Source organism: Convolutriloba macropyga, chromosome 8 (genome assembly GCF_964194025.1).
Source record: "Convolutriloba macropyga chromosome 8, txConMacr16.3, whole genome shotgun sequence".
Lineage (NCBI taxonomy): Eukaryota > Metazoa > Xenacoelomorpha > Acoela > Convolutidae > Convolutriloba > Convolutriloba macropyga.
This window is the reverse complement of record NC_134475.1, coordinates 18130596-18155323: the sequence shown is the minus strand read 5'-3', so window position 1 is coordinate 18155323 and position 24728 is coordinate 18130596. Positions and strand designations below refer to the sequence as shown.

Here is a 24728-nt window from a genome sequence, read left to right as displayed (position 1 = left end):
GCGCAATTGGGTCTGATCATAGGCGGATTTGAGCGCACTTTTGTCTGATCAGAGGCGACTTCGAGCGCAATTGGATCTGATCATAAATGTCTTCAAACGCAATTGGGTCTGATCAGGGACCATTTCGAGCGCATTATTTTTTTTCATTTTTTTGTTTTTTTTACTGAAAGATTTTGGCTCTGCCAAAAGGCAGCCAAAAAGCAGCTTTCTGATCAGAGACTCATCTAAAGTCCGATAGCTCTGATCAGAAAAAATGAGTCCAGCAGATAGCTGAGGCCGGTCCCCTTTAGAAGAAATTTTGATCAACTGGAGACCACGCCGTTTCTTATGGAAAGCTGTCTTATTTCATCCATTGAGTCAGAATTATAAACTAATCGGTACACTAAATAAAATTTGTTCTCAACAGTTGGGTTTTTTTTCTTTAGCAATACTTTTAAAATTGATTTTTCCTTAGATGAATTAAATAGAGCAAACATCAGTTTTTATGAAATGAATATATTACAGCAAAATTAGGAGATTTTTTCATAAGTAAAATCTGTCTCTGATCAGACTATTTCGAGCGCACTTGAGTCTGATCAGAACCGGTTTGGAGCGCACTTCAGTCTGATCATAAATAGCTGCAAGCGCAACTGGGTCTGATCATAACTGCTTCGAGCGCAACTGGGTCTGATCATAACCTCTTCGAGCGCATTTGAGTCTGATCATAGTCTGATTAAGGTCTGGGCAATGGTCTGAATTTGAGTCTGGACCATGGTCTGAAGATGGTCTGATCAGAACACCTTCGGTCTGAAAAGTCTGGTCAGAGACCTTCTGTGTCTGGAAAGTCTGATCAGAGGTCACTTGGGTCTGGAAAGTCTGATCAGGGTGAATTTCCGTCTGGAAATTCTGATCACAGATAATTTCGGTCTGGAAAGTCTGATCAGAAGCAAATTTGGGTCTGGACCTCAACCTGGGCGTTGATGATTTTATAGTTTCCCAGATTTAAATACAGCGCGTAAAAGTGCTGTAGAAAATGCAGGCATAAAAATCTCAGAAACTAGATTTCGTAAAAAAAAGTCTGATGCTGTTGTGTTTTCTTCCTTACCGTAATTTGCAAAAAAAATCATTCTTTAGTCTACTAGTATTTTTTCTCTAAATTTAGCTGATTTTACATTTATTAGTGTTTATTCACCTAAATATTCCTCTCAAATTTTTTGTCCCTGCATTATTTTGTTTTGATCAGAAAGTACTGTCATTAGTTCACGTGCTCCTGTTTGCTCTTAGTTGAACATTTTGTTGTTAATCTTAAAATTTTAGTTTTTCAAGGCGTTCTTCAGTAAATAAGCGTTTTGCTAAATTTTAATACAATCCACTTTAAAAAGAGTCTCTTTTGATGGTACAGTCGTAGCGGATGCCACAAGCATTTGAGAGGTGAGCATTCTAAAAGAAGAGACAGAGAGAGAGAGAGAGAGAGAGAAAGAAGTCCAAGTGTTGAAAATATGTAAGATCAGTGGTAACAGAAGCTTAAAAGCTAGAATTTTCACAATATTTATTATCCTACTAAATTATGAATTAACGTTGTGAGGTTGTTGTATACTTTGTTTAGGTTTCTCACTCAAGTATCTAATGATGTCTGTGTGAATTGCGTAGCAAATTATGATTTTTTTCTCTTTTTTAAATTTTTTTCAATTCTTTAATGCCGGTCATATCTGTAATTTACTTTGGTGTGAAAAAAATTGCTAGAGGAACATGGTATCGTTGAAAGCAAGTTGATGAAAATGTTTTGTTTTTCATTTCTTATCCCAATAATTACAAACTAACAACAGAGTCTGTCCTGTTTGAACACTTAACAAACAAGGATGCTCGTTAATGTGCGTTCGCACATGATGTTCCGACCCAAGCTCATCTACATTTTTGACTTAATTGTCAGCCTAATGATGAGATAATTAAAAATAGATGTTTGAGTTTAAAAAAATTGTTACACAACCTAATTACTAATTTAATTGCATAAAACCATGCCTCATTACAGCGCTCACAAGATATGTCATTAGAAAGAAAAAACAATCCCAAAATAACCAAAAACACAAAATTTTCAGCGAATGTGCAAGAAAAAGAGAAAAAGAAACACAACTATTGACGACTCACAAAACTTTTATGAAAACGCATATTCTCCAACAAACAAAACATCAGTTGAGACCTGATATCAATAACAAAATAGTTTTGGAATTACAAGGAATTGGATGGAACCTCTCAATGATGAGAGTTACAAGTTGACGAAAAGAACAAAAACTAAAAAGTGTAAAAAAAGAACAATATAGTAAACTTTAATACTATTTGCCATAAACTGACTGCAATGAGTAACATCATTCATACAATCCTCAATTGGAAGCCTATGAGACCAGTCAGCATTTTACGACTACATGAAGAATTAAAAAAAGCAAAGACAGCAAATTCAAAAAAATGAGCGAGAAAAGTGCCCAAGCCAATAAAAAAATAAAAAATGAAGTTTTTGATACGAATTTTTCTGATCTCATTTAGCCATATAATTTTTAACAGCAATGCGTTACTTCTTTTTTTAACATTATATCTTCAAAAAAGCAACAAGTGTGAACAAATATCAAAAAAACCACGAAATTTTTGAGAAAACCCGTTATAACAACGCCATTGATTTCAATAGCTTTCAACGGAAGTAAAAAACACGCTAAACAATGCCCCAATGAGAAGGCAAGGTTTTTTGTGAATCATAAATCATCAACAGGACATCTCAATAGGTCTGATGATTTTGAAAAATACAACAAACACATGCAAAAACCAAAAATTCATTGGAAAAGCGCGATAAGAATGTGTCGAAGCCATTTAAACCATGAGCGTTTTCCCGAAAAACTTATCTACGCACACTTCAACGTTTTCTCCTAGCCAATAAGGACTATCAAAATTGGGATGATGCAATAAGATTTTGAAAAGGAACCGAAAAGTAAAAAAAAATCGATTTTTTTTTCGAATTTATAAAAACTCGTTGCATCGAAGACATAAAACCAATAGTTAACAGGTGAAAACGCCCACTAGATCGATTTTGATTTCAGTAAAAAAGAGGGGGTGGTGTTGTTACTGAGACTGACTTTTAGTTCATAAAAACGAGCTTAATAATGGTTAGTCTTAAAATTATGAGTCAACAAAAAAATACTTCATCCCCCCAAAAGTGGGGTCGGAACAACAATGCCGTCTATATTATAACCTTGCGCGCAATTCATATCTGATTGTCATCTGAATTCAATTGATTTGGCTTTTAAATAACCTATTGCCCTTCTTGCAAAAAAAACTTGATTAATCATGTCACTCAAGCTATTAGCACTGCCAATTTCCTTCAGAATGTTATTTAACTGGAGCACCAAAATAGCTAAGAGTGTGTGGAGACTAATTTTGATTCAATAGCAATTTTTTCTTCTTCAAACTGTCTTGAAAAGTTTCTCAAGAGTTTTTTATACACAACAGTTTGTTTCAAAATAAGATTAGAAAATAAACTGATGCGTTCCAGAGATGTTTTAGAAATCAACAAGCGTAGCAGAGCAAAAATTTCGTTGGCAGCATGAAAAGGGGATTCTCTGTCCAAAAGTTTGCTATGCCGGAACTTTTTATTTACAATGCCAGCATCAAATTTTGTGTCCTGATGTTATTAGATCACAAGAGTAGTGGCTGAGAAACCATACAACAGCAGTGAAGCTCTCTTTGTTTTAAGTTTTTGGTTTTCACCACCAAATTGCTTACAAAATCCAATTTTTTAAATCTTTTTTTAGCCCCAGTATGACGTTCAGGGGAAATTTTTCTACTTAAGGGACGATATGCTGATAAATTATTTTTCAGATTTCAACAAAACTCGGCGTGATCGTGCTCGCCTATGAATTAAACACTGATATCTGACATTTTTAAATAAATAAAAGCGTAAAACTTCACACCCTTAACTTTGATTAGATCCCTCTTTTTTAAACGGCAGTGGGTTGATCACACTAAAGATTATGTCATATCACACAGTGGATTACGATTGGACATTTTTAGTAATATATTTTCAAAAATTTTTGAACAAGTAGAATATAAAGTCAGCAGTAACAGTGATCAAATTTTGATCGCTTTTTAGTAATGACAGATATTAAATGAAAATTAACAGATTTCTGTTTGGTTGTCATATCTATTTTTGACATATTTATTTGTATCATATTTATTTATAATATCTGATGTGCTCAATGTTATAAGAATGACAATCACTTTTTCGGAAGTACAAAACCGCAAAGGTTGAAAAGTTTTGACGATTGTATTTCAAATTTTTATTTATTTTTTGTGTTTTCGGAAACCAACAGAGATTTATTCGTATCATCTCTACGTGACTATGGAATTTGTTATGTTCACAGTTCAAAAATTATGTATCACCAATTGTGTGATAAAAAGATGCAAAAATTGCTAATTTGCAAATTTTTTTTTTTGAAATTTTTCAAATATTGCATTTTTTGAACACATGAAGTTTTTATATTATGAAAACATGAAGTCTTCAATTTTTTTTTCTAATTTTCAAGAAAAGTTTTCAACCGTTCCCGCCACCGGCTACCAAAGGTGCTCATAGCTTCGCAATTATGCAAACACTTAATTGCTTAATTGTGTGTGTGTGTGTGTGTGTGCGGGGGGGGGGGGGGGTTGCAGTTCCAATACGCTTTGATTATGCGAGATAATATCATTGGTATATTTTTTTCAGGATCAGTCTATTGTTGAGAACTGGTGTTACGAGACCTGTGACAATGAGGATTCGGCTGCCTGTGACCCCAGAGCCACCCAGAAAATGTGCACTGTTGCCAAACTTGACTTGGGAGAAGACACCAATGTCTGCAGGTATGACGTCACAATCATCATCCCAGAAAAAGCAAAAGTCTAGAGGGGAGGGCCTGGCCTTGATTTATTGACTAAAATTACACATAAAAGTCGGGGCTGACCTTTTCATATGACTTCTTGGTCCAGCAATGTCATTTTGATAAGTCGAGGTCTAAATCTGAGTTACCATTAAACAAAATTGAAAAAGATAAAAACTCTTTATATACCCGCCGTCTCAGAATCTAACACCCAATTATCCGAAATAAAAAATACTGATGCTCTCTATTTTTATGGGAAAGTGTTCAAATTATTGATATATTCTTCGAATAAATTGGAAAAATTCAAATTTCATGAGTGATAATTATGATATTGAAAACCTGTATAAAAGACTTTTTTGAAGCTAATATAAAACCAGCTACTTAAATTGAAGTCTCAAACTGAAATTTTCAGATTGGCATGAGCAAACAGGCGAGCGTGAGCAAACATTTTTACTGTACGTACATACGCAAAATCTGGACATACGCAAAAAATCTGAACATTATTATTAATTATTATTATTATTACTTTGGTTGAAAACAAAACTGGAAGCATTAGAAGAAAGCGGAAGCTTGTTTAAAACTAAATGAATTGACGTTGAATGCGAAAAAATACCCAACTTTTATTTATCAGTGGGGCAAAAATTCGAAAACGCTGTTTATAAGGTCAGGAATTTAATTTTTAAAAAAAATGCAGATCTTTTGGTATCGCCATTTAAGATTTCATTTTGAGCTTCCATACTAAACTTAAAACAGTTCTCGCTAAAAAAAATCTGTAGCATTTTACCTAATACCACATCCGTTACCTCATGAAATAGATGCTGATTTCCTCCATGTTTAAGTCAGTGGTTTGATCTCATTTGGTCTTCGAGACTCCTTTATTCAGAAGCTGAATTTAAGTTCGATGTAAAGGTTTCAGAATCAAGAACTAATTAGGTGAGAAAAACTTGCTTCAGGAGGTAAATATTTTTGGATAATTGTGGATCTTGTGAAAACGAATAAATTATCAACAGCTTTTTATCACTCAGATGAATATCTCAAAACTTAGAGACGACATTTTTCTAGCAAGACCCTGTGACGGTTTAATTCATCTGAAAGGAAATTGTATACTCGAAAGAACCAATGAGCTCAACAGTTAATATTATTAGACTCAATCCAAATTTATTCTTACCAAAATGCAAATTTCCACTTGATAAAAGCTTAATAAAATTTTAGTCAAGCTTCAAGCATAACCCAAAACACTACTCTTCTAATTCGTTCGAACTTTTCCTACAGGAAAAAACACTTACGGTTTTCAAGTTGTTTTTACATACTAAACAACTTTTAAGAACTTTTAAAATTGATTACTTATCTGTTTTTTATATTTCAATCATTTTTCGTATGATTTGCTAAAGTTATTAATTTTATATATGATACTAAAAACATCAGCTTTGCAGTTCGCAAAGTACCATAGTTTCAAACGCTCGTAAAATCTTTAACTATCTTCAAATAAATTAAAATGTTAAAAAGGCCGCAAGAATTGCTCCAAAACGTGCGGTCAGTAATAAAAAAAAGTTGATGAGCTTCATGTTGTCATTCAAATCTACTGGAGAAACCACTAGCTATTCGTCTAACTGAAAAGTGTTGGAAAAGTTTTCTCAACATTGAAGCACTGATATTGTTAGGTTATTCAATACTATTCAAATAAATCGGAGCCAAAATTGTGGAGGAGTAGCAATTTTTGTTAAAAGTGAGTCCAACGTTAAACTTTGTTGTTCCTCTTTTGAAGCAATCTCTGTCAAAATTGTTTTCCAAAGAAGTTTCTTTCTTTAGATTGTTTGTATATTTAATCCACCAATGCAGTCAATAATGTAAATATGAAAATTTCAGGGATATTACAACGCCATTGCATTGAAACCAGAAGCAAAAAATATCATTTGTGGCAACCCCAGCATAATTTTTTTGCAAAACATTTTTGAAAACAGGAAGCTTGAAGAAAGTTGTGATGGTAATTGCCCTAAATTAATAAACCAGAATCAAGTTACACATGAAACAAAATCTGCAAAGTTTAGTTTAGATGTTTTCCTTAGTAATTTTGAAGCAAGTGCAAAAACTAGAAAAACAGGCATCTCCAATCTTTCATTAAATAAATAAATTAACAAAATGAGGCAAAAAAAAGATTTAAAAACACGAAAACTATAAAAACTGAAAAATATCTATGTACTTCAGAATATTAAGTTTTTAAACCTCATTAAATTGCCAACAAAGATTTTCCGACAAAAAAGATATCACTCCTCACAAGAACTGCTGAAAGTAGTTTTAGGCAGATCAATCCCAAAAAAATAACCAAGAAAACATCTCATTGGTATGATGAAAAAGTTGGGGGATACGTCAGATACCAAATAATTTTACCGTCCTATCTCTTTTTACAAACCCGTTGAAAAATCTTAGAAAAAAGTCTTCGATTCGTATAGTTTGATATTTCAATCAAATCAAAGTTTCCAATGGAATCCAATTTGGCATCTGGGAGAAAACGAGCAGTTGATGCAGTCAGCACAATTGTAGAATCGAATAGATTTTCAATGTTCTCAGGATCAGAAACTAAAGTCTATAGTTCCTTGGATTTCAAGAAATCTTTTGACAACATTAATAGACAAATAATTCTCCAAAAAAATAAAATTATGGTTTACGATATCCTGTTTTGCCTGTCGCTGAGTAACCAGTAGCAGTTTTTGAGATGTTGTAAAATTATATCAGATCTCAAAGATGTGAGATTAGATTGCAACAAGGTTCTACGTTGGCACACCTTCAATTCATCATCCACAATAATGATCTAACCCTTACAACTGCGAATTAAGTTTAATTTTCAATGCGGATCACACACCAATTGAAACAGTGTCTACATAGACCAAAAATAGATCCGAACATTGGCAGGTCCAAACAGGGACCCAGAATTAGCTCGAGAAAAACAAACTTACATTAATCACTGATAAAAAGTAAAACGAATACAGCACTGCAACAGCAACTGTAATACAATACTTTATGAAGGAAAGACCTCTCAAGAACATAAAATCTATTAAATATCTCGGTATATCAATAGACAAGAAGTTGAGATTCGTTGAAGACACTGCACACGTAGAACAAAAACTCATCCAATTCAATGAACTGTTTTGTAAGTTACGAAAAAAGTTGATTCGAAAACAGTTGATCACAATTTTTAATACGTTTTTAAACCAGTAGTGCAATACGACATTTTAATATAGGGAACAAGCATCAGGTCATCAAGGCCAAAATTAGACACAATTATTTAATAAACAAGTCCAATAACTTTTTTAAAAAAGAACAAAAAGCTAAAACTTTAGCAAAACACTTAATTCAGACAGTTGGTCAGTTCTCTTCTTCTTTAAACGTGAAGCCAAAGAGACTGTTGCTCTCATTTTGATCGTATTTTTGTGCAAAATTTATCGAAATTTAAGCAAAATGAAACAGCGAGATCTAAGCAAAGAAAAATGTGAACAACACAACGGAAGTTAGGCTTGCATTCATAAAACTTTAAACATTCGCTAACCCTCGGAAACGTCGGAATTCGAAAAAATATAGTTTCAAATTCAACGCTTGCAACATTTTTTCACAACGCTGTATGATGAATATATCAATCGGCAAAAATTGACTGAACAAAGAAACAGTTGAGCATATGTTTCCTCGATTAAAGTAGGTCGGAACAACAGAAGCGTTATTTAATAGATCCAAAGTGACATCGGACACTATAATCGCGAATGCTGCCTTCAATACATTTGGTTCGCAATTTTGAAAAATTGTTTCTGAATTATTCAGAGCCTCTTTCCCATATGCCACAAGACTACCAAGTAGACCTTGAGATCAGACAGTCCATTGTTTTTCTTTCTCTTAGTGCGAATGGGATTGAACAAGTTGAACAAGGAGTTGAATGGGATTGAACAAGGGAAGTTAAATTACTATTTCTCTCTCCAGAAAACCCTCCAATTTGGTTCCTGCACATTCAATCTTATCAATCCCACCAAGAATCACAGATTTGATCTAACCATAGTCTTTGTTTTTGATAAATTATGCATATCTGTTTTTTTCTGAAACAACTGCAGACAATTGTTGATTCATTAAGGTTGTACTTAACTTGATTTATGCATCAGAGAGATTTTTCCGCGTTTTTTCTTCAATTTGTTGGAACATATTTAAAACATCTACTGATGAAGAGCAATTAGCGGCGCAACGAGTCAAGTCAAATCAAACCATTGCAATAATCCTGAAAGATAACATTCTGTCATACACATATTCAAACCGTTTTCAAAAACTTTTTCTTCCGATAGTTGAATTAACAAAACAAAAAGAATACATTTATCAATTAATATCTTTTTATTTACTGCACAACTCGCATAATACATACTGTCCTCTTCAAGGATAATACAAGGAAGATATTTGTTTCTTAGATAACTAAGCCATTTAATCATAATACTTCACTTTACTGAGTTTTGCTATATACTGGCGAGATCTAGCCTCAATATTGGTTTGTAAATCCATAAAATCAGGGATTCGGAACTTAGATCTCTCCACATGTCAATCATGAAAAATATTTTTAATATTGTTAGCTAATCTAAATCTTCTTTGTATATTTTCGCATAGATAAGTACTACAAAATGGGCTAATTTTTGTATATTTTTAGTTCCAATTTTAATTTAAAATTCAACTTATTGAATTCTTTTGACCCGTGTTATTGACCACGACAATATGCCTAAAAGTTTCAAATTCAGATTTACATGAATAGCAGTGAATGCTTCTTGAACCGTTTGGCCCTCTTAGTTGTTCTATTGAGGTAACTATTCAGAAAGAGAAGGTATAGCCGATTTTTATTGAGCGGAGTATGAATTATATTTCTCAAATATCTTCCACAAATCCCATTACCGTCTTCTATCTTTTTCAAAAAAAGAGCCGAACTTTTCAATTTTTTGACATTTAGGCTATTTTTGTGTGTGTGTTGTTTTTCCCTTATATTTTGGGACTGTTTGGTGTTAGTTATTGTTATTGTTGGGTTCATGCATACAATTTTGGCGTTTTGATGACATAGGAAAAATGCTTGATACATATTTGTTTTGCAAATGAAGGAAGATTCTTATAGAACTGAACTGAGAACTAACGGATAATTTTTCATTACAAGCAATTGTTTCTTAAATCTATCAGTTGAGCTGATAGTGTAAGAAGTTTTAATTCAAGAAATTCCGTTTCTATCTGGTGTGCTTCTCTCTTAACCAGAGGCCATTAATCAGCATCTCTTCCAACTTATCACCAAAACCTTCGCTGAGAATAAGCTGTTTCATTTGAAAACTCAGTTTACTTGTTACGACGATGTTTATGTTGTTACATGGGGCTCTTAGAGTCATTAACTTAATGCCATATTTTGAGCTTTGCGTTTTTAAATTATATGTTTTGAAGTTTTTGAACGTTTAATTCTTTGTTATCAAAAAATTTGGCCAGTATTTTTAAGTTATCTACTTTTTGGAGGTTTTCATTGCTCATTCCCTTCCTATTTATCTGAGCCTTGGATATATACAATTGGACCCTAGGAGGTAGTGATTGCTAAGTTTTGTTATAACAACTGTTCAAATATAAAAAAAAATCAGTAGTTTTGTCAATAAAGTAGTAGTCAACAGAGTTTCAGCACTTTTTTTCTTTTCATAGTGTGTCGCTAGTCTTTCAGCTTTCTGCTTACAGAAGTCGATGCAATCAATGCTGCCGCATGTAGCTGCAGTGTTCGCACTCTCGTTTAAGATTGCGCTAAGTTTCTGGGTGCCCAATTTAGCTTCTCGTTTCGAGCCTGCTGAGGGAGCACTTTTGAAGGGATGGAACATTGTCTTGGGTTGGGATTTCGAGCCATTCATATCTCTTTATGCTGGTTGCGGACCCTTTTGACCATTGTGTCACAGCTTTCTCTTGCTATTCGTTCTCTATGTGTAGCTGAATTGAGGCTTTACCAGTGAAATATTTATCTTCATCGATTCGTTGTATCTCTCCATTTCTCCGATTGTCTCAAATTCTCGTTGTTAATTCAAAGTTTCTATTAGTGTGTCATCATACAAGAGGAGAGACCCTTTCTGAGCATGATTCGCTTGGGAAACCCATTGTGGTCGCTTCTCCAAAGCTCCCCTGCGTTCGGGAACTCAGTAAATTTCAGGAGATTGAAAGCCGTTGACCTTCAGGCAGTCGAAGTACTTGGTTGCTTAAGGTTGGTGCGATGACAGTAACTGTGTGCCGTCTTTATTTGTTGATTTGCGTGAATGTTTTTGATGTTGTTTTCTTTGGTCTGAAGATTGGCTTGAAGGCAGTAAAGATGCTTCATTTGATCACTTCGTTTGATGCTGCTGAAACGTTCCAGCGTTTTTGAATTGCTCCTGAGAGAATGGGGGCATGATTTTCATTTTGAAAATATTTGTAACTTTAGTATGTTTAATGACACTTCAGAGGATAGATACTCTGAGATGGTGCTGGTTTGCTGCTTCATTGTGGTGTGCAAAAACGGAAGAGAAAAGATTTTCGTGAGCAATTAGTGTTTGAATAATTTTTGTAACGAGAAAAAAACGCAGACAGTCAAAATTTTAGAACAGTGTCAGCTAAGCAGGCAAAAAAATGTAGGCATGTATTAATTTTTCATTGCTTATGATAATTATTTTCCATTTCTTTCTTAAAATTATTTGGCTAGTTTGAATCCGAACAATTTTAATTTGAGCTTTTGTCACGCCCCTGTTTCGTCCCTCATAGTTACGTGATGATATTCCTTAAAATATCCATAATTAAGTGCTTTATATTAATTAATATTCAGTTAGTTTCAAGGCCATATATAGCCAGTATTTCCATCTAGGCCTGTAACCTCTAATTTGTTTATGTTTACGAAAAACAACCGCAGAGTGACAGTTTAATAGCAAGCATATCAAGTGCCTAAAAGCCTCAATATTTACTTTTTTGAGTTTCTTGATGATAAATTCACATAATCAGTAAATAACTTTGTGAGAGATTATGTACTTGGTGAAGTAATTATTCTGATGAAGTAGGTGCTAATACGGAACTTGTATATGTACTTAACAAACATCAAGAGACGTACAAAAGCCGGAAATTGCCCAACTTGAAAATCAGTAAATATTTGCGAAGGACCAATACAACTCGAGGCTCAAACCTGCGGAACTTACGACCCGGAGAACCAGCCTGACAATCAGTTGCCTATCATCTTATAAGAACTTGATAAAACTTGAGAAACTTCTTGTTAAAATTATTAAACAATTCTTGCTAAAATTAACTAAAGATTGAACTGGAAATTCTCTTGAAAACCTCCAAGTTTGATAAACTTAGTTATAGAAGAAATAGCGACTAACTTAACACTAAAATGCAAGGCAAACTTGTGGATATATCACTAATCCGAACCGCTCAATAAAAGGCTATTACTAGCTAATTTTATTCAAAATACATCTGCTAAAAATCGTACTGTGAAACATAAAAATAAGTCCTTGTATATTGGCAATTATTCAAGTTAATTACTCCTCATATAAACCTCAATAACACCGCGAGGAACACTATTAAAAATCAGTTCGTAACATGGTGACAGGAGTTATTAACTGTTTTCCAGTTTAACGGACCGATATTTCGATAAATTCCTTGATAAATTCGATATTTCCGTCTTTTATTTTGTTGTTTTCTTTCTTCTCTTCTTCTTCATTACCATAAGAGCCTCCAATCATCCAGAATCACATCCAGCACTTCCTTCTCGACGAAAATGATAACGCACAAAGCAGTAACAAAGGAAAGAATGGGTGGAAACTGTGTTTGTGTCTCTGTGGACTAAGTGTAACAACAACAATTCAAAAGTGTTTGAGTGGACAATAACTGCAACAAACTCAACCACAGCCGCCACAACGGAACAAAAATAACACAGGGTATTTACAAACGAGGATATTATGAGTAAATAATTTTGTAAAATTAATTTTGGTGCTTTATTTATGTCAATTTATAAAGAACAAATTCTCCCCGCTATTAATAATTGCCGCGCTTCCCCCAATTTTGTTGAACATATCGAAGGAAATAACATTAACTACACACAAAACAGCAACAAAACCCAAGCTCAGATGGTAACTGCTTTCTCCTCTTCTCTTTATAAATCCATTGTCATTTATGTGCTAGATAAAGATGACTAACGTGTTGCAATTTATTGGACAGCAAAAAGTTTAAATCAGAAATCTCGTAAATTTGACCTTATCCGTCACAAACTTCAATCTGATAAAGAAATTAACCTTGACAACATCATCACTGATTATCAGATAACATTAGAATAATAAATTACTGAAACCATAACATAATCATAAACAAAAAAAAGAGGGCAAAACAAAACTTTAAACAAAAATAAAAATACAATTATATTTTATTTCCCCGCCCAGCTCCGGAGGTTAATGAATCAAACAGTGACTTCGGTCATTATGCTGTTGCCTATCTGAGTGCAGCTTCCGCAAGGCCTGTGCAGTCGTGGTCCCCACGAATTTTCCTAGACTAAGGGGCATTCTTTAGAGGTGAGACTTCGGCGGCCCATACGGCTTCAACGATATAAGTCTGACGATTCGACCGGAGCTTTGGGAATAGGTTTATAAGCAGCCCATCTTTATTATTTTCTGAACGAATGGTTTCAGTAGTTTTTTTCTGATATTCTCGTGCTACTCATTTAACTGTTTTCATCTCTTAAAAACCCTTAATCTCTCCATTAAGTTAAGTTAAGTGTGCTATTTAATACTTTAGAAAGAAAGTAAGACTGATTGAACGAAAAGTATATAATCTAATCGGGTAAAAAGAAAAATGGCACACGCGCAGATCAACATCACACCTTTTTTCGGATCAGAAACGGACAATTTCAACGAGTTTGAACAATTAATAACAGGTGCAATCGGAGTCGCAGCAATCGCAAACGCGCAACAAGTGAACTTTTTACAGTTACATTTAAAAGGAGACGCTTTAAGATACTTCTTAACACTACCAGAGGCTACCAGACTAGTTTTTTGAAGACAGTATAACAGCTCTAAGAAACAGATTCACGCAGGATGACTTGAGAGAGATCAGAATTATAAAGTTAGAGAATCAAATGTTTAATCCAAAACAGATACTGTAAAAAATTTCTTAGTAAAGTTAAGAACTGAAGCCAATAAAGCATATCCAGCACCTGAAATAGTAGTAGCGCCAGCAGGGGTAGGCGACCCAGAAGCCCGTAGATTCGAAAGAGAGACAGCAGCAAGAGATTCTGCCCTTCAGATGTCAGAAAACAGAAAAAACGAGCAAATAAAGCGCTTCTTTATTAAGTCTATGCCAAACTGGCTTAAGCCTAAGCTCTTAGAAAGGCCAGAAACAGATACATTAGATCAGTTATGCACCTTAGCTAGCCAACAGATTGCAATAAGGGAGATGTGCAACAGAGAAGAATACTTTGATGACGGATTTAGTGAAATAACTGAAACAAATACTGATAAAATGTTAAAAGCAATAACTACTATTTCAATTAATCAGAAAGAACTTGAGCAGAAACTTGAGCAGAGATCAGCACCTAAAAATGAGCCATCAGAACAAGGCCCAGTAAACATATTCACACCACATTACCCTCAACAAGTCTACAGACAAAATTATAGACAAAATTTCCGCCCCCAATATCAAAACTAACGACCAAATTACCCTCAATATCAGTCTAATTATCATCCAGTTCAGCAAAACTATCGGCCCCAGCAACAGTATGCCCCTCGTGCTAATAATTACCGAGAGTTTAGATCGCAATTTAATGCCCCTAAACCATTTTATTATAATGAACAGCCACAAACTCGGAATTATTGGACTGAACCTTCAAATAGCCCCCCATTTGTTCATCCAGCTTATGTTAATAGACCAGTTTATCGGTTCCCAACAAAAAATACTTCTCAAAACCTTCTTAGACAGGGTATAGTTTATGATAGCCCAGCGCCAGCACAAAACCGATATGGTAGTCAACAAGCAAACCAGTTTAATCGTGCAAGTATTCCTCAAAGTTGAAATATGAGAGGTATGAAATTTCCATTTAATCGACAAAAAAACTAATAAAGCCACCCAACTTTAAAAAACCAATTAAAAATTATAAAAACGCAGTTAACCATTATAACGAAAGCACGTCTAGTTCTAGTTTAGATAAAGTAAAAGAGCCAGTTTATATTAAAAGTAACAAAAAGCGTAGAAAACGCAAAAGAAATAATAATAAATGTAAAGTTAATAAATCTGTGCAACTCCCAACACAAGTACCTCAATCCGCACCAAAGCCAACACCCCATGTTCAGCAATTATTCAGCATTGTCCCACTTTTAGGCAGAACATTGTCCTATTTTAAAGTTAAATTTAATGGAGAATTAGAAAGACGCGCACTAATCGATACAGGAGCATTTGCCAACGTGATAAGTCGTGAGTTTTACAAGGAGCTAATTAATACAAATATCAATTCAATAACAGAAATAGAAAAGCCTGATCTAGATAAAGTAAAAATGGCAAACAGAAATATAGTTAAAATTGACAACGCAATTAAAGTTACATTTAAATTGGGCACACAAACATTTACAGAAGATTTCCTTGTTTTAATTGTCACAACTCCTGTAATATTAGGCAACCCATTCTTCGTTAAACATAAAGTTAGCATCTGCCCAGGACAAAGTTACATTAAATTCCCTGATCAAACATTACAAATAAGTGAAATAAAGCCGGAAAAGCAACCTAGAAAAGTGGTAAAACGCAAAAAATTTGGAGTTTATACACAGAAAAAGCAATTTTTACAGCCAAATCAACAAGCAGTATTAGAATGCAAGCTTTATGACAAACTAGAATCATTCGCTGACCTTTGTGGAGTAATAATTCCAAACGAAATCTTTGAAAAAGGTAGTGAAGTAATATTAACATCATCTCTAAGTAAAGTTGCTGAAAATAACATTCTGTACATCTATGTCCTGAACATTACTGATCATCCAATTACCATAAATAAAGGCGAAGAAATAGCCAAATTCTCATTCTTAACAGCAGACCAAGCAGAAAAGTTGTTAGAAGTAGATCCTCAATTAATAAATGTTGCAAAAATGAGCGAAAACTACTTAACAGAAATAAATCAATTAATTCAAGTTACAGACACCCCGAAAAGAAAATCTCAACCAGCAAAACCAGCGCCAGAATATGAAAAACTAGGGTTCCCAACGCCTGAAACGTGCCCAGATCCGACAAATTTGTCGCCCTTGCAGAGAGATATCTATGAGCAACTGCTAAAACTGAAAGAAATGGAGAAATTAGATCCAAAGAGTAATCATCAGGATAAAATAACATTTTTGAGCAAGTGTCCGTGGGAAAAGTCAGCCCTCAATGATGAGCAAAAAGCAGTAGTAGGTGAATTACTAGTTGAGTTTAGTGACATTTTCGCAAAACACAGATTTGATGTTGGATATAACACAGACTTAAAAATAAAGTTAACTCCAGAAAGAAGTATACCAATTTATGAACAAGGTCCTCCAACACCTGTCCAATTGAGAAATGAGTTACAAGTAGAACTAGCATTAATGCATTACTACGGACTGATAACAACTTTGTCTCAATCAAGATATAGTAGTCTCCTTTTCGCTCAACGGAAAAATTCAGGAAGACTTAGACTATTAATTGACTTGAGAAAAGTAAATCATTTGCTGAAAAATGACTACGTGAATACGAATTTCCCGATTTCGAACATGAGCGACGCAATAAATTACTTTGCTGGGAAAAAATTGTTCACAAAACTTGACTGTTCTCAAGCCTATCATTGCGTACAAATGGCAGACGATGTATCAGTGCAACTGCTAGCATTTAACTTTGCTTCGAGAACTTATGCATATAAATGTCTCGCACAAGGATTGAATAAGTCAGTAACTGGATTTAGCTCCTTCATTAGACATTATTTGGACCCATGCCTAGCTTCAGGAAATTGTACCCAGTTTATGGATGATATTGGAAACGCAGTAACAAATTTTGAACAATTGGTACCTTCTTTACGAGAAATCTTTACATGTATACGTCAATCGGGACTAAAATTGTCACCTGAAAAGTGTGAAATAGCAACCGATACCATGAAATTTCTGGGAAATAACATCAGTGCAGAAGTAATATCACCAGAAAAGTTGAAAATAACTAAATTTCTTGATAAATTCAAAATGCCGAAAACAACAAAACAAGTAAAACGATTAATCGGCTTCACGCAATTCTTCCGAAATTACATCCCTAATCTAGGTGAAAAACTAATGTACTTTTACAAGCTCCTGAAGAAGGATGCAGTAATAGAAACCACAGAAGAACATGTAAAAGCATTAGAAGTAATAAAGAAGGATCTAATGGAAGCAACTAATGTAACTTTGCGATTGCCAAAACCAGGGCTACAATATGTAATTCTTGGTGACGCTAGTTACCACGGTGCAGGTTTTGTACTAATGGTGGAAGACTACGTAAATGAAACTGGAAAGAAAGAAAAGGAAACATACGCTCCCGTATCGTTTGGATCGCATTTGTTTAATGCTACGCTTATAAAGCTCTCAATTTATTACAAAGAGTTCCTAGCTTTGTACTACGCGCTGGACTACTTTTCACACTACATTTGGGGATCAAGCAAACAAGTAATTATACTCACTGACAACAAAAGCCTCACACAATTCTTCCAGTCAAAATTAATACCACCATCTCTTTGGAATTCTTTAGACAGAATACTCGCATTTAACATAGTAATTGCCCACATTCCTGGACGCGCTAATTACGCAGCGGATTTTCTCTCGCGAATGAAGAATGACAAATTAGCAACAATGTCTTTAAAATTAACGGATAGAATTCAGTTAAAGAAATAGAAATTGATACAGAAGCACAAAATCCTGATATTGAACTGAATGTATTACTTGATACTGAAAACTTTTGCGATGAAATTAATAGTGACGAACTTGATGTGCTTAAAAAACTTGGCTTCTATGATGAATACAAAAAACGACAAACCAATTTTCCCATTACAGAAATTCAAGGGCTATTTAAACTTAAAAGAAAACAAGAAATAAATTCAATTGAGTACCCAAATCCATTAGATGAATTCCCAGACCTTACAGACAACTTAATTAGTCTCAATTTAGCAGAAGAGCAGCAAAAAGATGCAGACATTAGAACAGTAATAAATTGGATTCAACAAAATAACCAACAACCAGACTTAAATTATGCTACAACTAGTTTAAAAAAGTATCACAAGCACTTAAACAGATTAATTCTTGAAGGGAATGTCTTATACCGGAATTTTTATGATGATACTGGAAAAGTACTTCATAAACAATTCTGTGTACCTAATCATTTGTGGAAAGAGACTATATATAGGCTCCATAATTCACAAACAGCAGGTCACTTAGGCATCAAAGCAACAATTCAGGAATTTAGAAAGCGATTTTTTTATCCAGGCTTCACCGAACATTTCATTAGCTTCATCAAAAACTGCCTTACTTGTCTCCAATTGAACAGAGTACCAAAAAGCCATATTACACCAAAGTTACAACCAGTCAGTTCACTACAATCATATCCAGGAGATATGCTCCAAATAGATTTAGTAGGCCCCCTAAAGTCATCGCAATTTAAGTATGTTCTGAGTGGAATAGATGTTTTCACAAAGTACCTATTCGCAGTTCCATTAACAAATGGATACGCTGACACAGTAGCCCGAGAACTAGTAAAGGTGTTCTTCCAACACAGCTACATTCCTCAAACGATACTTAGTGACTTAGGAACAAACTTTACTTCTGAATTGATGTCAGAATTAGCAAGTTTGTTTGAAGTAAAGTTAAAACATGCCTCACTAAAGCACCCTCAAACTATTGGAGCAGTAGAACGATCTCACGGACCACTGAAACGAATATTAAAACTCAATATTGGAACAATGAGGAACAATGGAAAGACTGGCACAAATATGTTCCTCTTGCAACTTTTATTCATAATACTTCATACCATTCAGCGACAAATTGCTGTCCTTCAACTTTATTCCATGGAAGAGAACCCACAAAGCCCCTCGACATTAGGTTCTCCAGAAAAGTAATGGATGCAGTAGCAGTAAAGTCTGACTTTGTAAATGAACTGCAAGACGCCATGATGCAAAAGTTTGGAGAAAACAAAGAAAAACTGACGACCGCATACTTGAAGTACAAGAAGTATTATGATCAAAAAGCATCAGCAAAACCAATTCCAGAAAAATCATTCTGTTTACTTTTAAATACTAATTTATTAGAGCAATCAACAGCAATAGCTTCCCAAGTTCAGAAATGGCTACCGCTATAAAAAGTTGAAAAAGTCCTTACTGATTCTAATTACATCATTCGAAAAGTAAATACGAACTACACCCAATGTGTTCATCGCATCAGATTGAAGCCAATTAAGCCAAGTGAAACTCCTGAAGACCTCGAAGTCATCAACACGGCAAACTTTCAACCTGATCCATCTAGAAGACAACACATGGAGCTAGAGCTTTTTGATAAACACATTCCAGAACTGATAAACGAACAAGAAAAGGAGATAAAACAAGCTACAAAAGAGAAACAAGATCCAATCAGAGTGACCATAAATGTTCCCCTAGGTGGACCATTAGCAGGACCAGCAGTAGCAGCACTTCCAGCGGCACCACCAGCCCCACCAAGGGTAGTAGCACCAGCAGTTAGACCACGAACTGCCCCAGTTCATCTTCCAGTATTTGATTCCTCAAGTTCAGATGAAGCAATTCCAAATGTTTTTGACGAAAATAGTAGTTCAGACGAAAATTTAGCTGACCTAAATCTGGACGCAGTGCAAATTTCCCAAATACCAGTTAATCCGTTAATTGCTGATGAAATCAGACAGCAAGAACCAGAAGTTTGTGTTCCTCTAGCATCATCCTCATCAGATGATGAAATGTTTCTACCAGCTCAACAGCCACAACCGTCAATAGCACCATTCAATATTGAATCGCCTCCAGAAACACACGAAGAACAATTTGCTCTAACTGATAGAAAAATAAGAGCCAGACCTTATAACCCAAAACGAAAACCAGAGAGAAGTGCATTCAAATCACTAGACTACCAAGAGCGAAAAAATGTACGCGGTTTTAAATGTGATAGAGAAATAATGTTGCATAAAGAAGATAGAACAAACCCTTACCTAACCAACCAAGTTAGAAGATCAGGCAGTCCCAGACCAAAAAACGCACGTGCCAGACTGGAACAAGAAGAAAAACGCGAAGCAATAAAAGCATCAGCATAAGCAGCACAACAGTCAAATACACCAAGTAGAGAGACAAAACTAGATCAAAGTAGAGCAAGTATAGCAAAAAAATCAAAGAAAAAGCCCAGCAGTTCAGCAAACAAAACAAGTAACCAGATCTCAAACAAAAAACTCTTCACCAGGCTCTTCAAATCAAAACTTAAATCATTTTAGTCAAGAAATAAATGCAACATATCTAAGTTCACCAACAGATATCTTATACTCTCCACACTCTTTTGCACACTGTTTACCAGCAGACCTTGCAATGGCAAAGGGATTAGCCCGACAAGTCAAAAGCTGGTACCCAGCAGCCCCAAGTGCAATTAGACTTAGATATCCACCTGATATTGGCTCAGTTTTAATCTACTTCGACCCCATTTCCGAACGTTATATCTTCAGTTTAGTTACAAAATTCAGATACTACCACAAACCCACTTACAAATCTCTATTAGCAAGTCTCTATGAACTGAGAGAAATAGTAATAGATGCAGGATTTTCACACTTAAGTCTTCCAAAACTCGCCAGTGGCTATGATAAATTGGAATTTAAAATCATATTTGAGCTTATATGTCAAGTCTTCGACCCTCTACCCATAACCATCTATATCCATTGGCATGTACAGACCCAGTACAGTCTAGCAGTAGCCTTCATTTGCCCCAAAAGCCCAACAAGCCCAAAAATCGCCAAAAATTCGAAAAATTTTGACCTCAAATCTTAGTTATTTTGTTATATCGCCAAAACTAATTGTCCGAACCTGAATTAATCTTTTGTTTTGAAAATCACTTATCCAGTAGAAGCGATTCCAGCTATTATTGACCCCATTCGACCCGTTCTAAGTACCAAAAACTTAGCCTAAAAATGACCCTTCCGAAAATCCAAGGTTCACGTCAGGAAAATAGTCATAAAATTGTGAAAAATGCCCCGATCACCCCAAACTTTTGCGCTGCAGTATTTGTCAAGCCGAGAAACCGACATGCAAATTTTGAAGCGATTTGGAGAACTTTAAAAATTGAGTGACGCTGGAGCCCTCAATTGTTGACACTTTTCGAATCCGCTCGAATTCAATGATAACTCCCACAAAAAAACCTCCAATTGACCCATTTTATAGCTCTAGACCATCTTAATGCTCACGCTTGACATCCCAGTACCCAAAAATCCCGTGAAAAAAGAATAAAAGTTGAGTTATGACAAAAATACCGAACCCTACCAAAGTGCGTTAAAATTGAATAAAGTGTAGTGTAAATTATATCCCAAAAATATGCCAAAACCTGTCCCAAATGCCTCTAACAGCTACCCCCAGCTGCGACCTACATGGTACAAACTCAAATAACCATAAAAACCCCATATTTTCAAGTATATGTTGAAAAATGGTGAAAAAACGAAAATCGCGCTTCTGCTTCAATCCTCCGCTTCAAAAGTTTTGTCATTTTATTCTCCACCTGACCCAATAAAAGCGACATATACCCCATACAAACCTAGTGCAACCCCCCACTAGCCTTGTTCTACCCTAAAAACCACTCCCAGCTCATCCCAGTATCAACCATGAAGACTTAAAACCAAATAAGCTCTAAAATTGCCACAATTTTGTCAGGAAAAATTCAGTTATTTCCCACTAGAGTCAAAAATATTGACTTCTGACAAAAATTAACCATACCATCAGCAAGCCCACATCTTTAGCTCTCATAATATGCACTCCCATCCCCCTAGTGCCAATACAAGCTGAGAAAAGACTGCCAAAATAACGAAAATCACAAAAATTTAAGTGTAATTTCCAGAAAAGTGATCAAAAATGCATCTTAATACCTGAATATGCCCAATTTTATTGTTTATTCAGTTATCCCGACTCATGAGCAGTCCAACTGTAGCAATATCAATCATTCTGAACAAGTTTTTCTTAGCCTCATAGCCAATAACCTATCCCCTCTCTGAGCCTTTTCAAAAAACCCAGATTCACTGCAGCAAAAACGTTTTAACTCGTGAAAACAATGTTGAAACTACCCAAATTTTTGCGCTGCCAGGTTTTTTAAGCCACAGAAGCGACCTGCCAATTTTGAGCCTGATTGGAGCAATTTAAAAATTGAGTGACGCTGGAGCCCTCAATTTTCCGCATTTTTCGTTTTCTCCTACATCAGTGAAAGAGTTGACCAAAAAGTGCCCAATAACCTGAATTTATAGCATAGTTATTCCCCACCGATGTCTACTGAGTGGGTTAAGCCAAAAAATTTGCCCAAAATTCAATAAAAATTGAAAAATTCACATATATGCAACACCAGCCCTGATGCGAAAAAATGGCCAAAATTACGAAAAAATTACATGTAAAAATTAGTACCAAATACTCTTCTAAACCAATTCAAATTACACACAAACGCTGCTAGCAAACAGGACAAGTACCTAGAACCATTAGAATCAGTTTATAACCAGCATTTCACAAGTAAAGTAAAGTTAATGCTCAAAAACGAAAAAAGTCATTATATCATAATTCTTGCACTCTCACAAATATGTCATTATATAGCTACACACTGTCACAAAAACATTACCAATTGCTCACATGCACCACAGCTACTAGTTCCAACAGTAAAAACAAATCATCAAGGCTACAATTGTCAGATAATAAGTAAAAACTCAACAATAAATGCAACTACACTACATGATAATCAAAACAATTGAACTGAAACTAGTTAATTTCCATCAGCGCACCCTTATCACTCAGCAAATTCAGGCACAAACTGATAACACACGCACCAATCAACGCTGAAAAGCCATAACAATCAGTCACTACTACCACTGACATCAACTTATTAGCTAAATACTCACTAACTGTCCCATTTTCCCCTATTTACTCCCTGAAAAACTTGAAAAAACATGTAAACACTGCACAATTTGACCCCCCCCCCCAACCACTATCCCCATCATCACACACCCATCATTCAACCAAATAACCACACTTCAACATGTTTAAACACCATATTTAGTAGTAATATCAATAAACATACACATCAACACACATGATCACAAAATAAAGTACACCTGAAATGAACAAACATCACATAAACAAGTGCCATATTGAGAAAACTAGAACTAGAAGCCTGAGTACAGTAAATAAATGAACAAATAAATACCGGAAGACCAAAGAGAACCAGTTGAAACACTCAGAAGAGCCACATCAGTAGAAGATTGTTCTGAAACATAGTTGATATTATTGAAATATGAATATGATACTCACAATTGTGTTGAATCTCATACTTTTCGGCCCCACTTTTGAAAATCCGATTAACACAGAAGCAGCTTTGGATAAAGGAATCATCTTCCATAAGGAAGGAAAGATCCTAATTACCGAAAAGTTCATTAACGTGGAATTTTTAGTACCGTTTCCTCGTTATAATTTCACGATCAGACAACAAGTAGAGACTCTACTTAATGAACTCTCCAAAAAGTGGATCACGCAATCAAAGTTTTGCAACCTGACATACAGCACTACATATCGGAATCAAACAGACGCCTTCAATGTTGATTGGCTTTACACAAAGATACACAATAGAAGCCGAAATTGAAGTCCTTAAATTACGCAACGAGACTGAAAAACTCCTTACCAGAGTCGAAGAAGACCCTCACAATCGACAAAAACGAGCCGCTCCGCTTGTAATCGCAGCCGCAGTTGCTGGAAATGGACTTTTCGGTCCAGGAATAGCAATGAGCAGCGGAGGATGCGGTGGAATCACAGGAATTTTTGGATCTTTTCAGCGAACGTCTCAAAACGCTGAAAATATCGATCGATTAGCTAACAGTTTCAATAGCCTCAACGACTATGTCATTGAAATCAGTTCACAAACCGATGAGAAATTTTTCCTAGTTGCTGATGAACTTGCAAAGGTTTACAAAGTTCAAAACGAAATGCAAGAAAACCAGAACAGAAACTGGAAACTAGTAGAGGAACAGTTTGCAATTATAGATCATAATCTGAATGCACTAGCCTCCTGTATGGAAATTCAATTATCACAACGACAATTGAACTTTTACTTTGACACAGCAGCATCATTACTTCTTACTCTTTACGCAGATATCAAAAGTTATAGAGCAGCCTTATATTCCTTTCGAATTAATGTTATAAATGCCATTCCTAGGTTACTTGACAAACGTCTTCCAATCTCTTTAGTACCTCGTAAATCGTTGATAAAGATCCTTGATGCAGTCCATGATAGCCAAAAGAACGCCCCAGATCGTCTAACTTTGGCAATACCCATGACTGACATACTTTCGTACTACGATGCGAAATTAGTACAAGAGATTTCGACAGTTGAAGACGGACTTTTACTGACACTAGCCATTCCCCCAGCCTCTAGCCAGACAGTGTTCGAAGTTTATCGTGATATAGTAATCCCTATGCCTCAGAAGGACTCCGTAGACGCCTTAAGATATGTAATAGAGGGAGAATACATAGCAATCTCAGAAGGACAGATGGAAACTACAGTACTGACGAAAGCTCAGTATGACAACTGTCTTGGATCGCCACGATACCGAATCTATCATGAGACAATGGAAACCCACCTTGGATTCTCCTCG

At 35.2% G+C, this 24728-nt stretch overlaps 2 protein-coding genes across 2 annotated transcripts in view; one reads left to right on the top strand and one right to left on the bottom strand.

The window, feature by feature from the left end:
• LOC142344544 (uncharacterized) overlaps positions 1 to 24728 on the bottom strand; it is a 566363-nt gene that overhangs the window by 397088 nt on the left and 144547 nt on the right. The window lies entirely within an intron of this gene.
• The window catches only part of LOC142343978 (uncharacterized), a 63986-nt gene that overhangs the window by 15031 nt on the left and 24227 nt on the right, over positions 1 to 24728 (top strand). The window contains exon 6 of the mRNA XM_075395398.1: positions 4721 to 4854. Within this exon, the coding sequence (XP_075251513.1) occupies positions 4721 to 4854 (134 nt within the window). The remainder of the gene's footprint in view (positions 1 to 4720; positions 4855 to 24728) is intronic.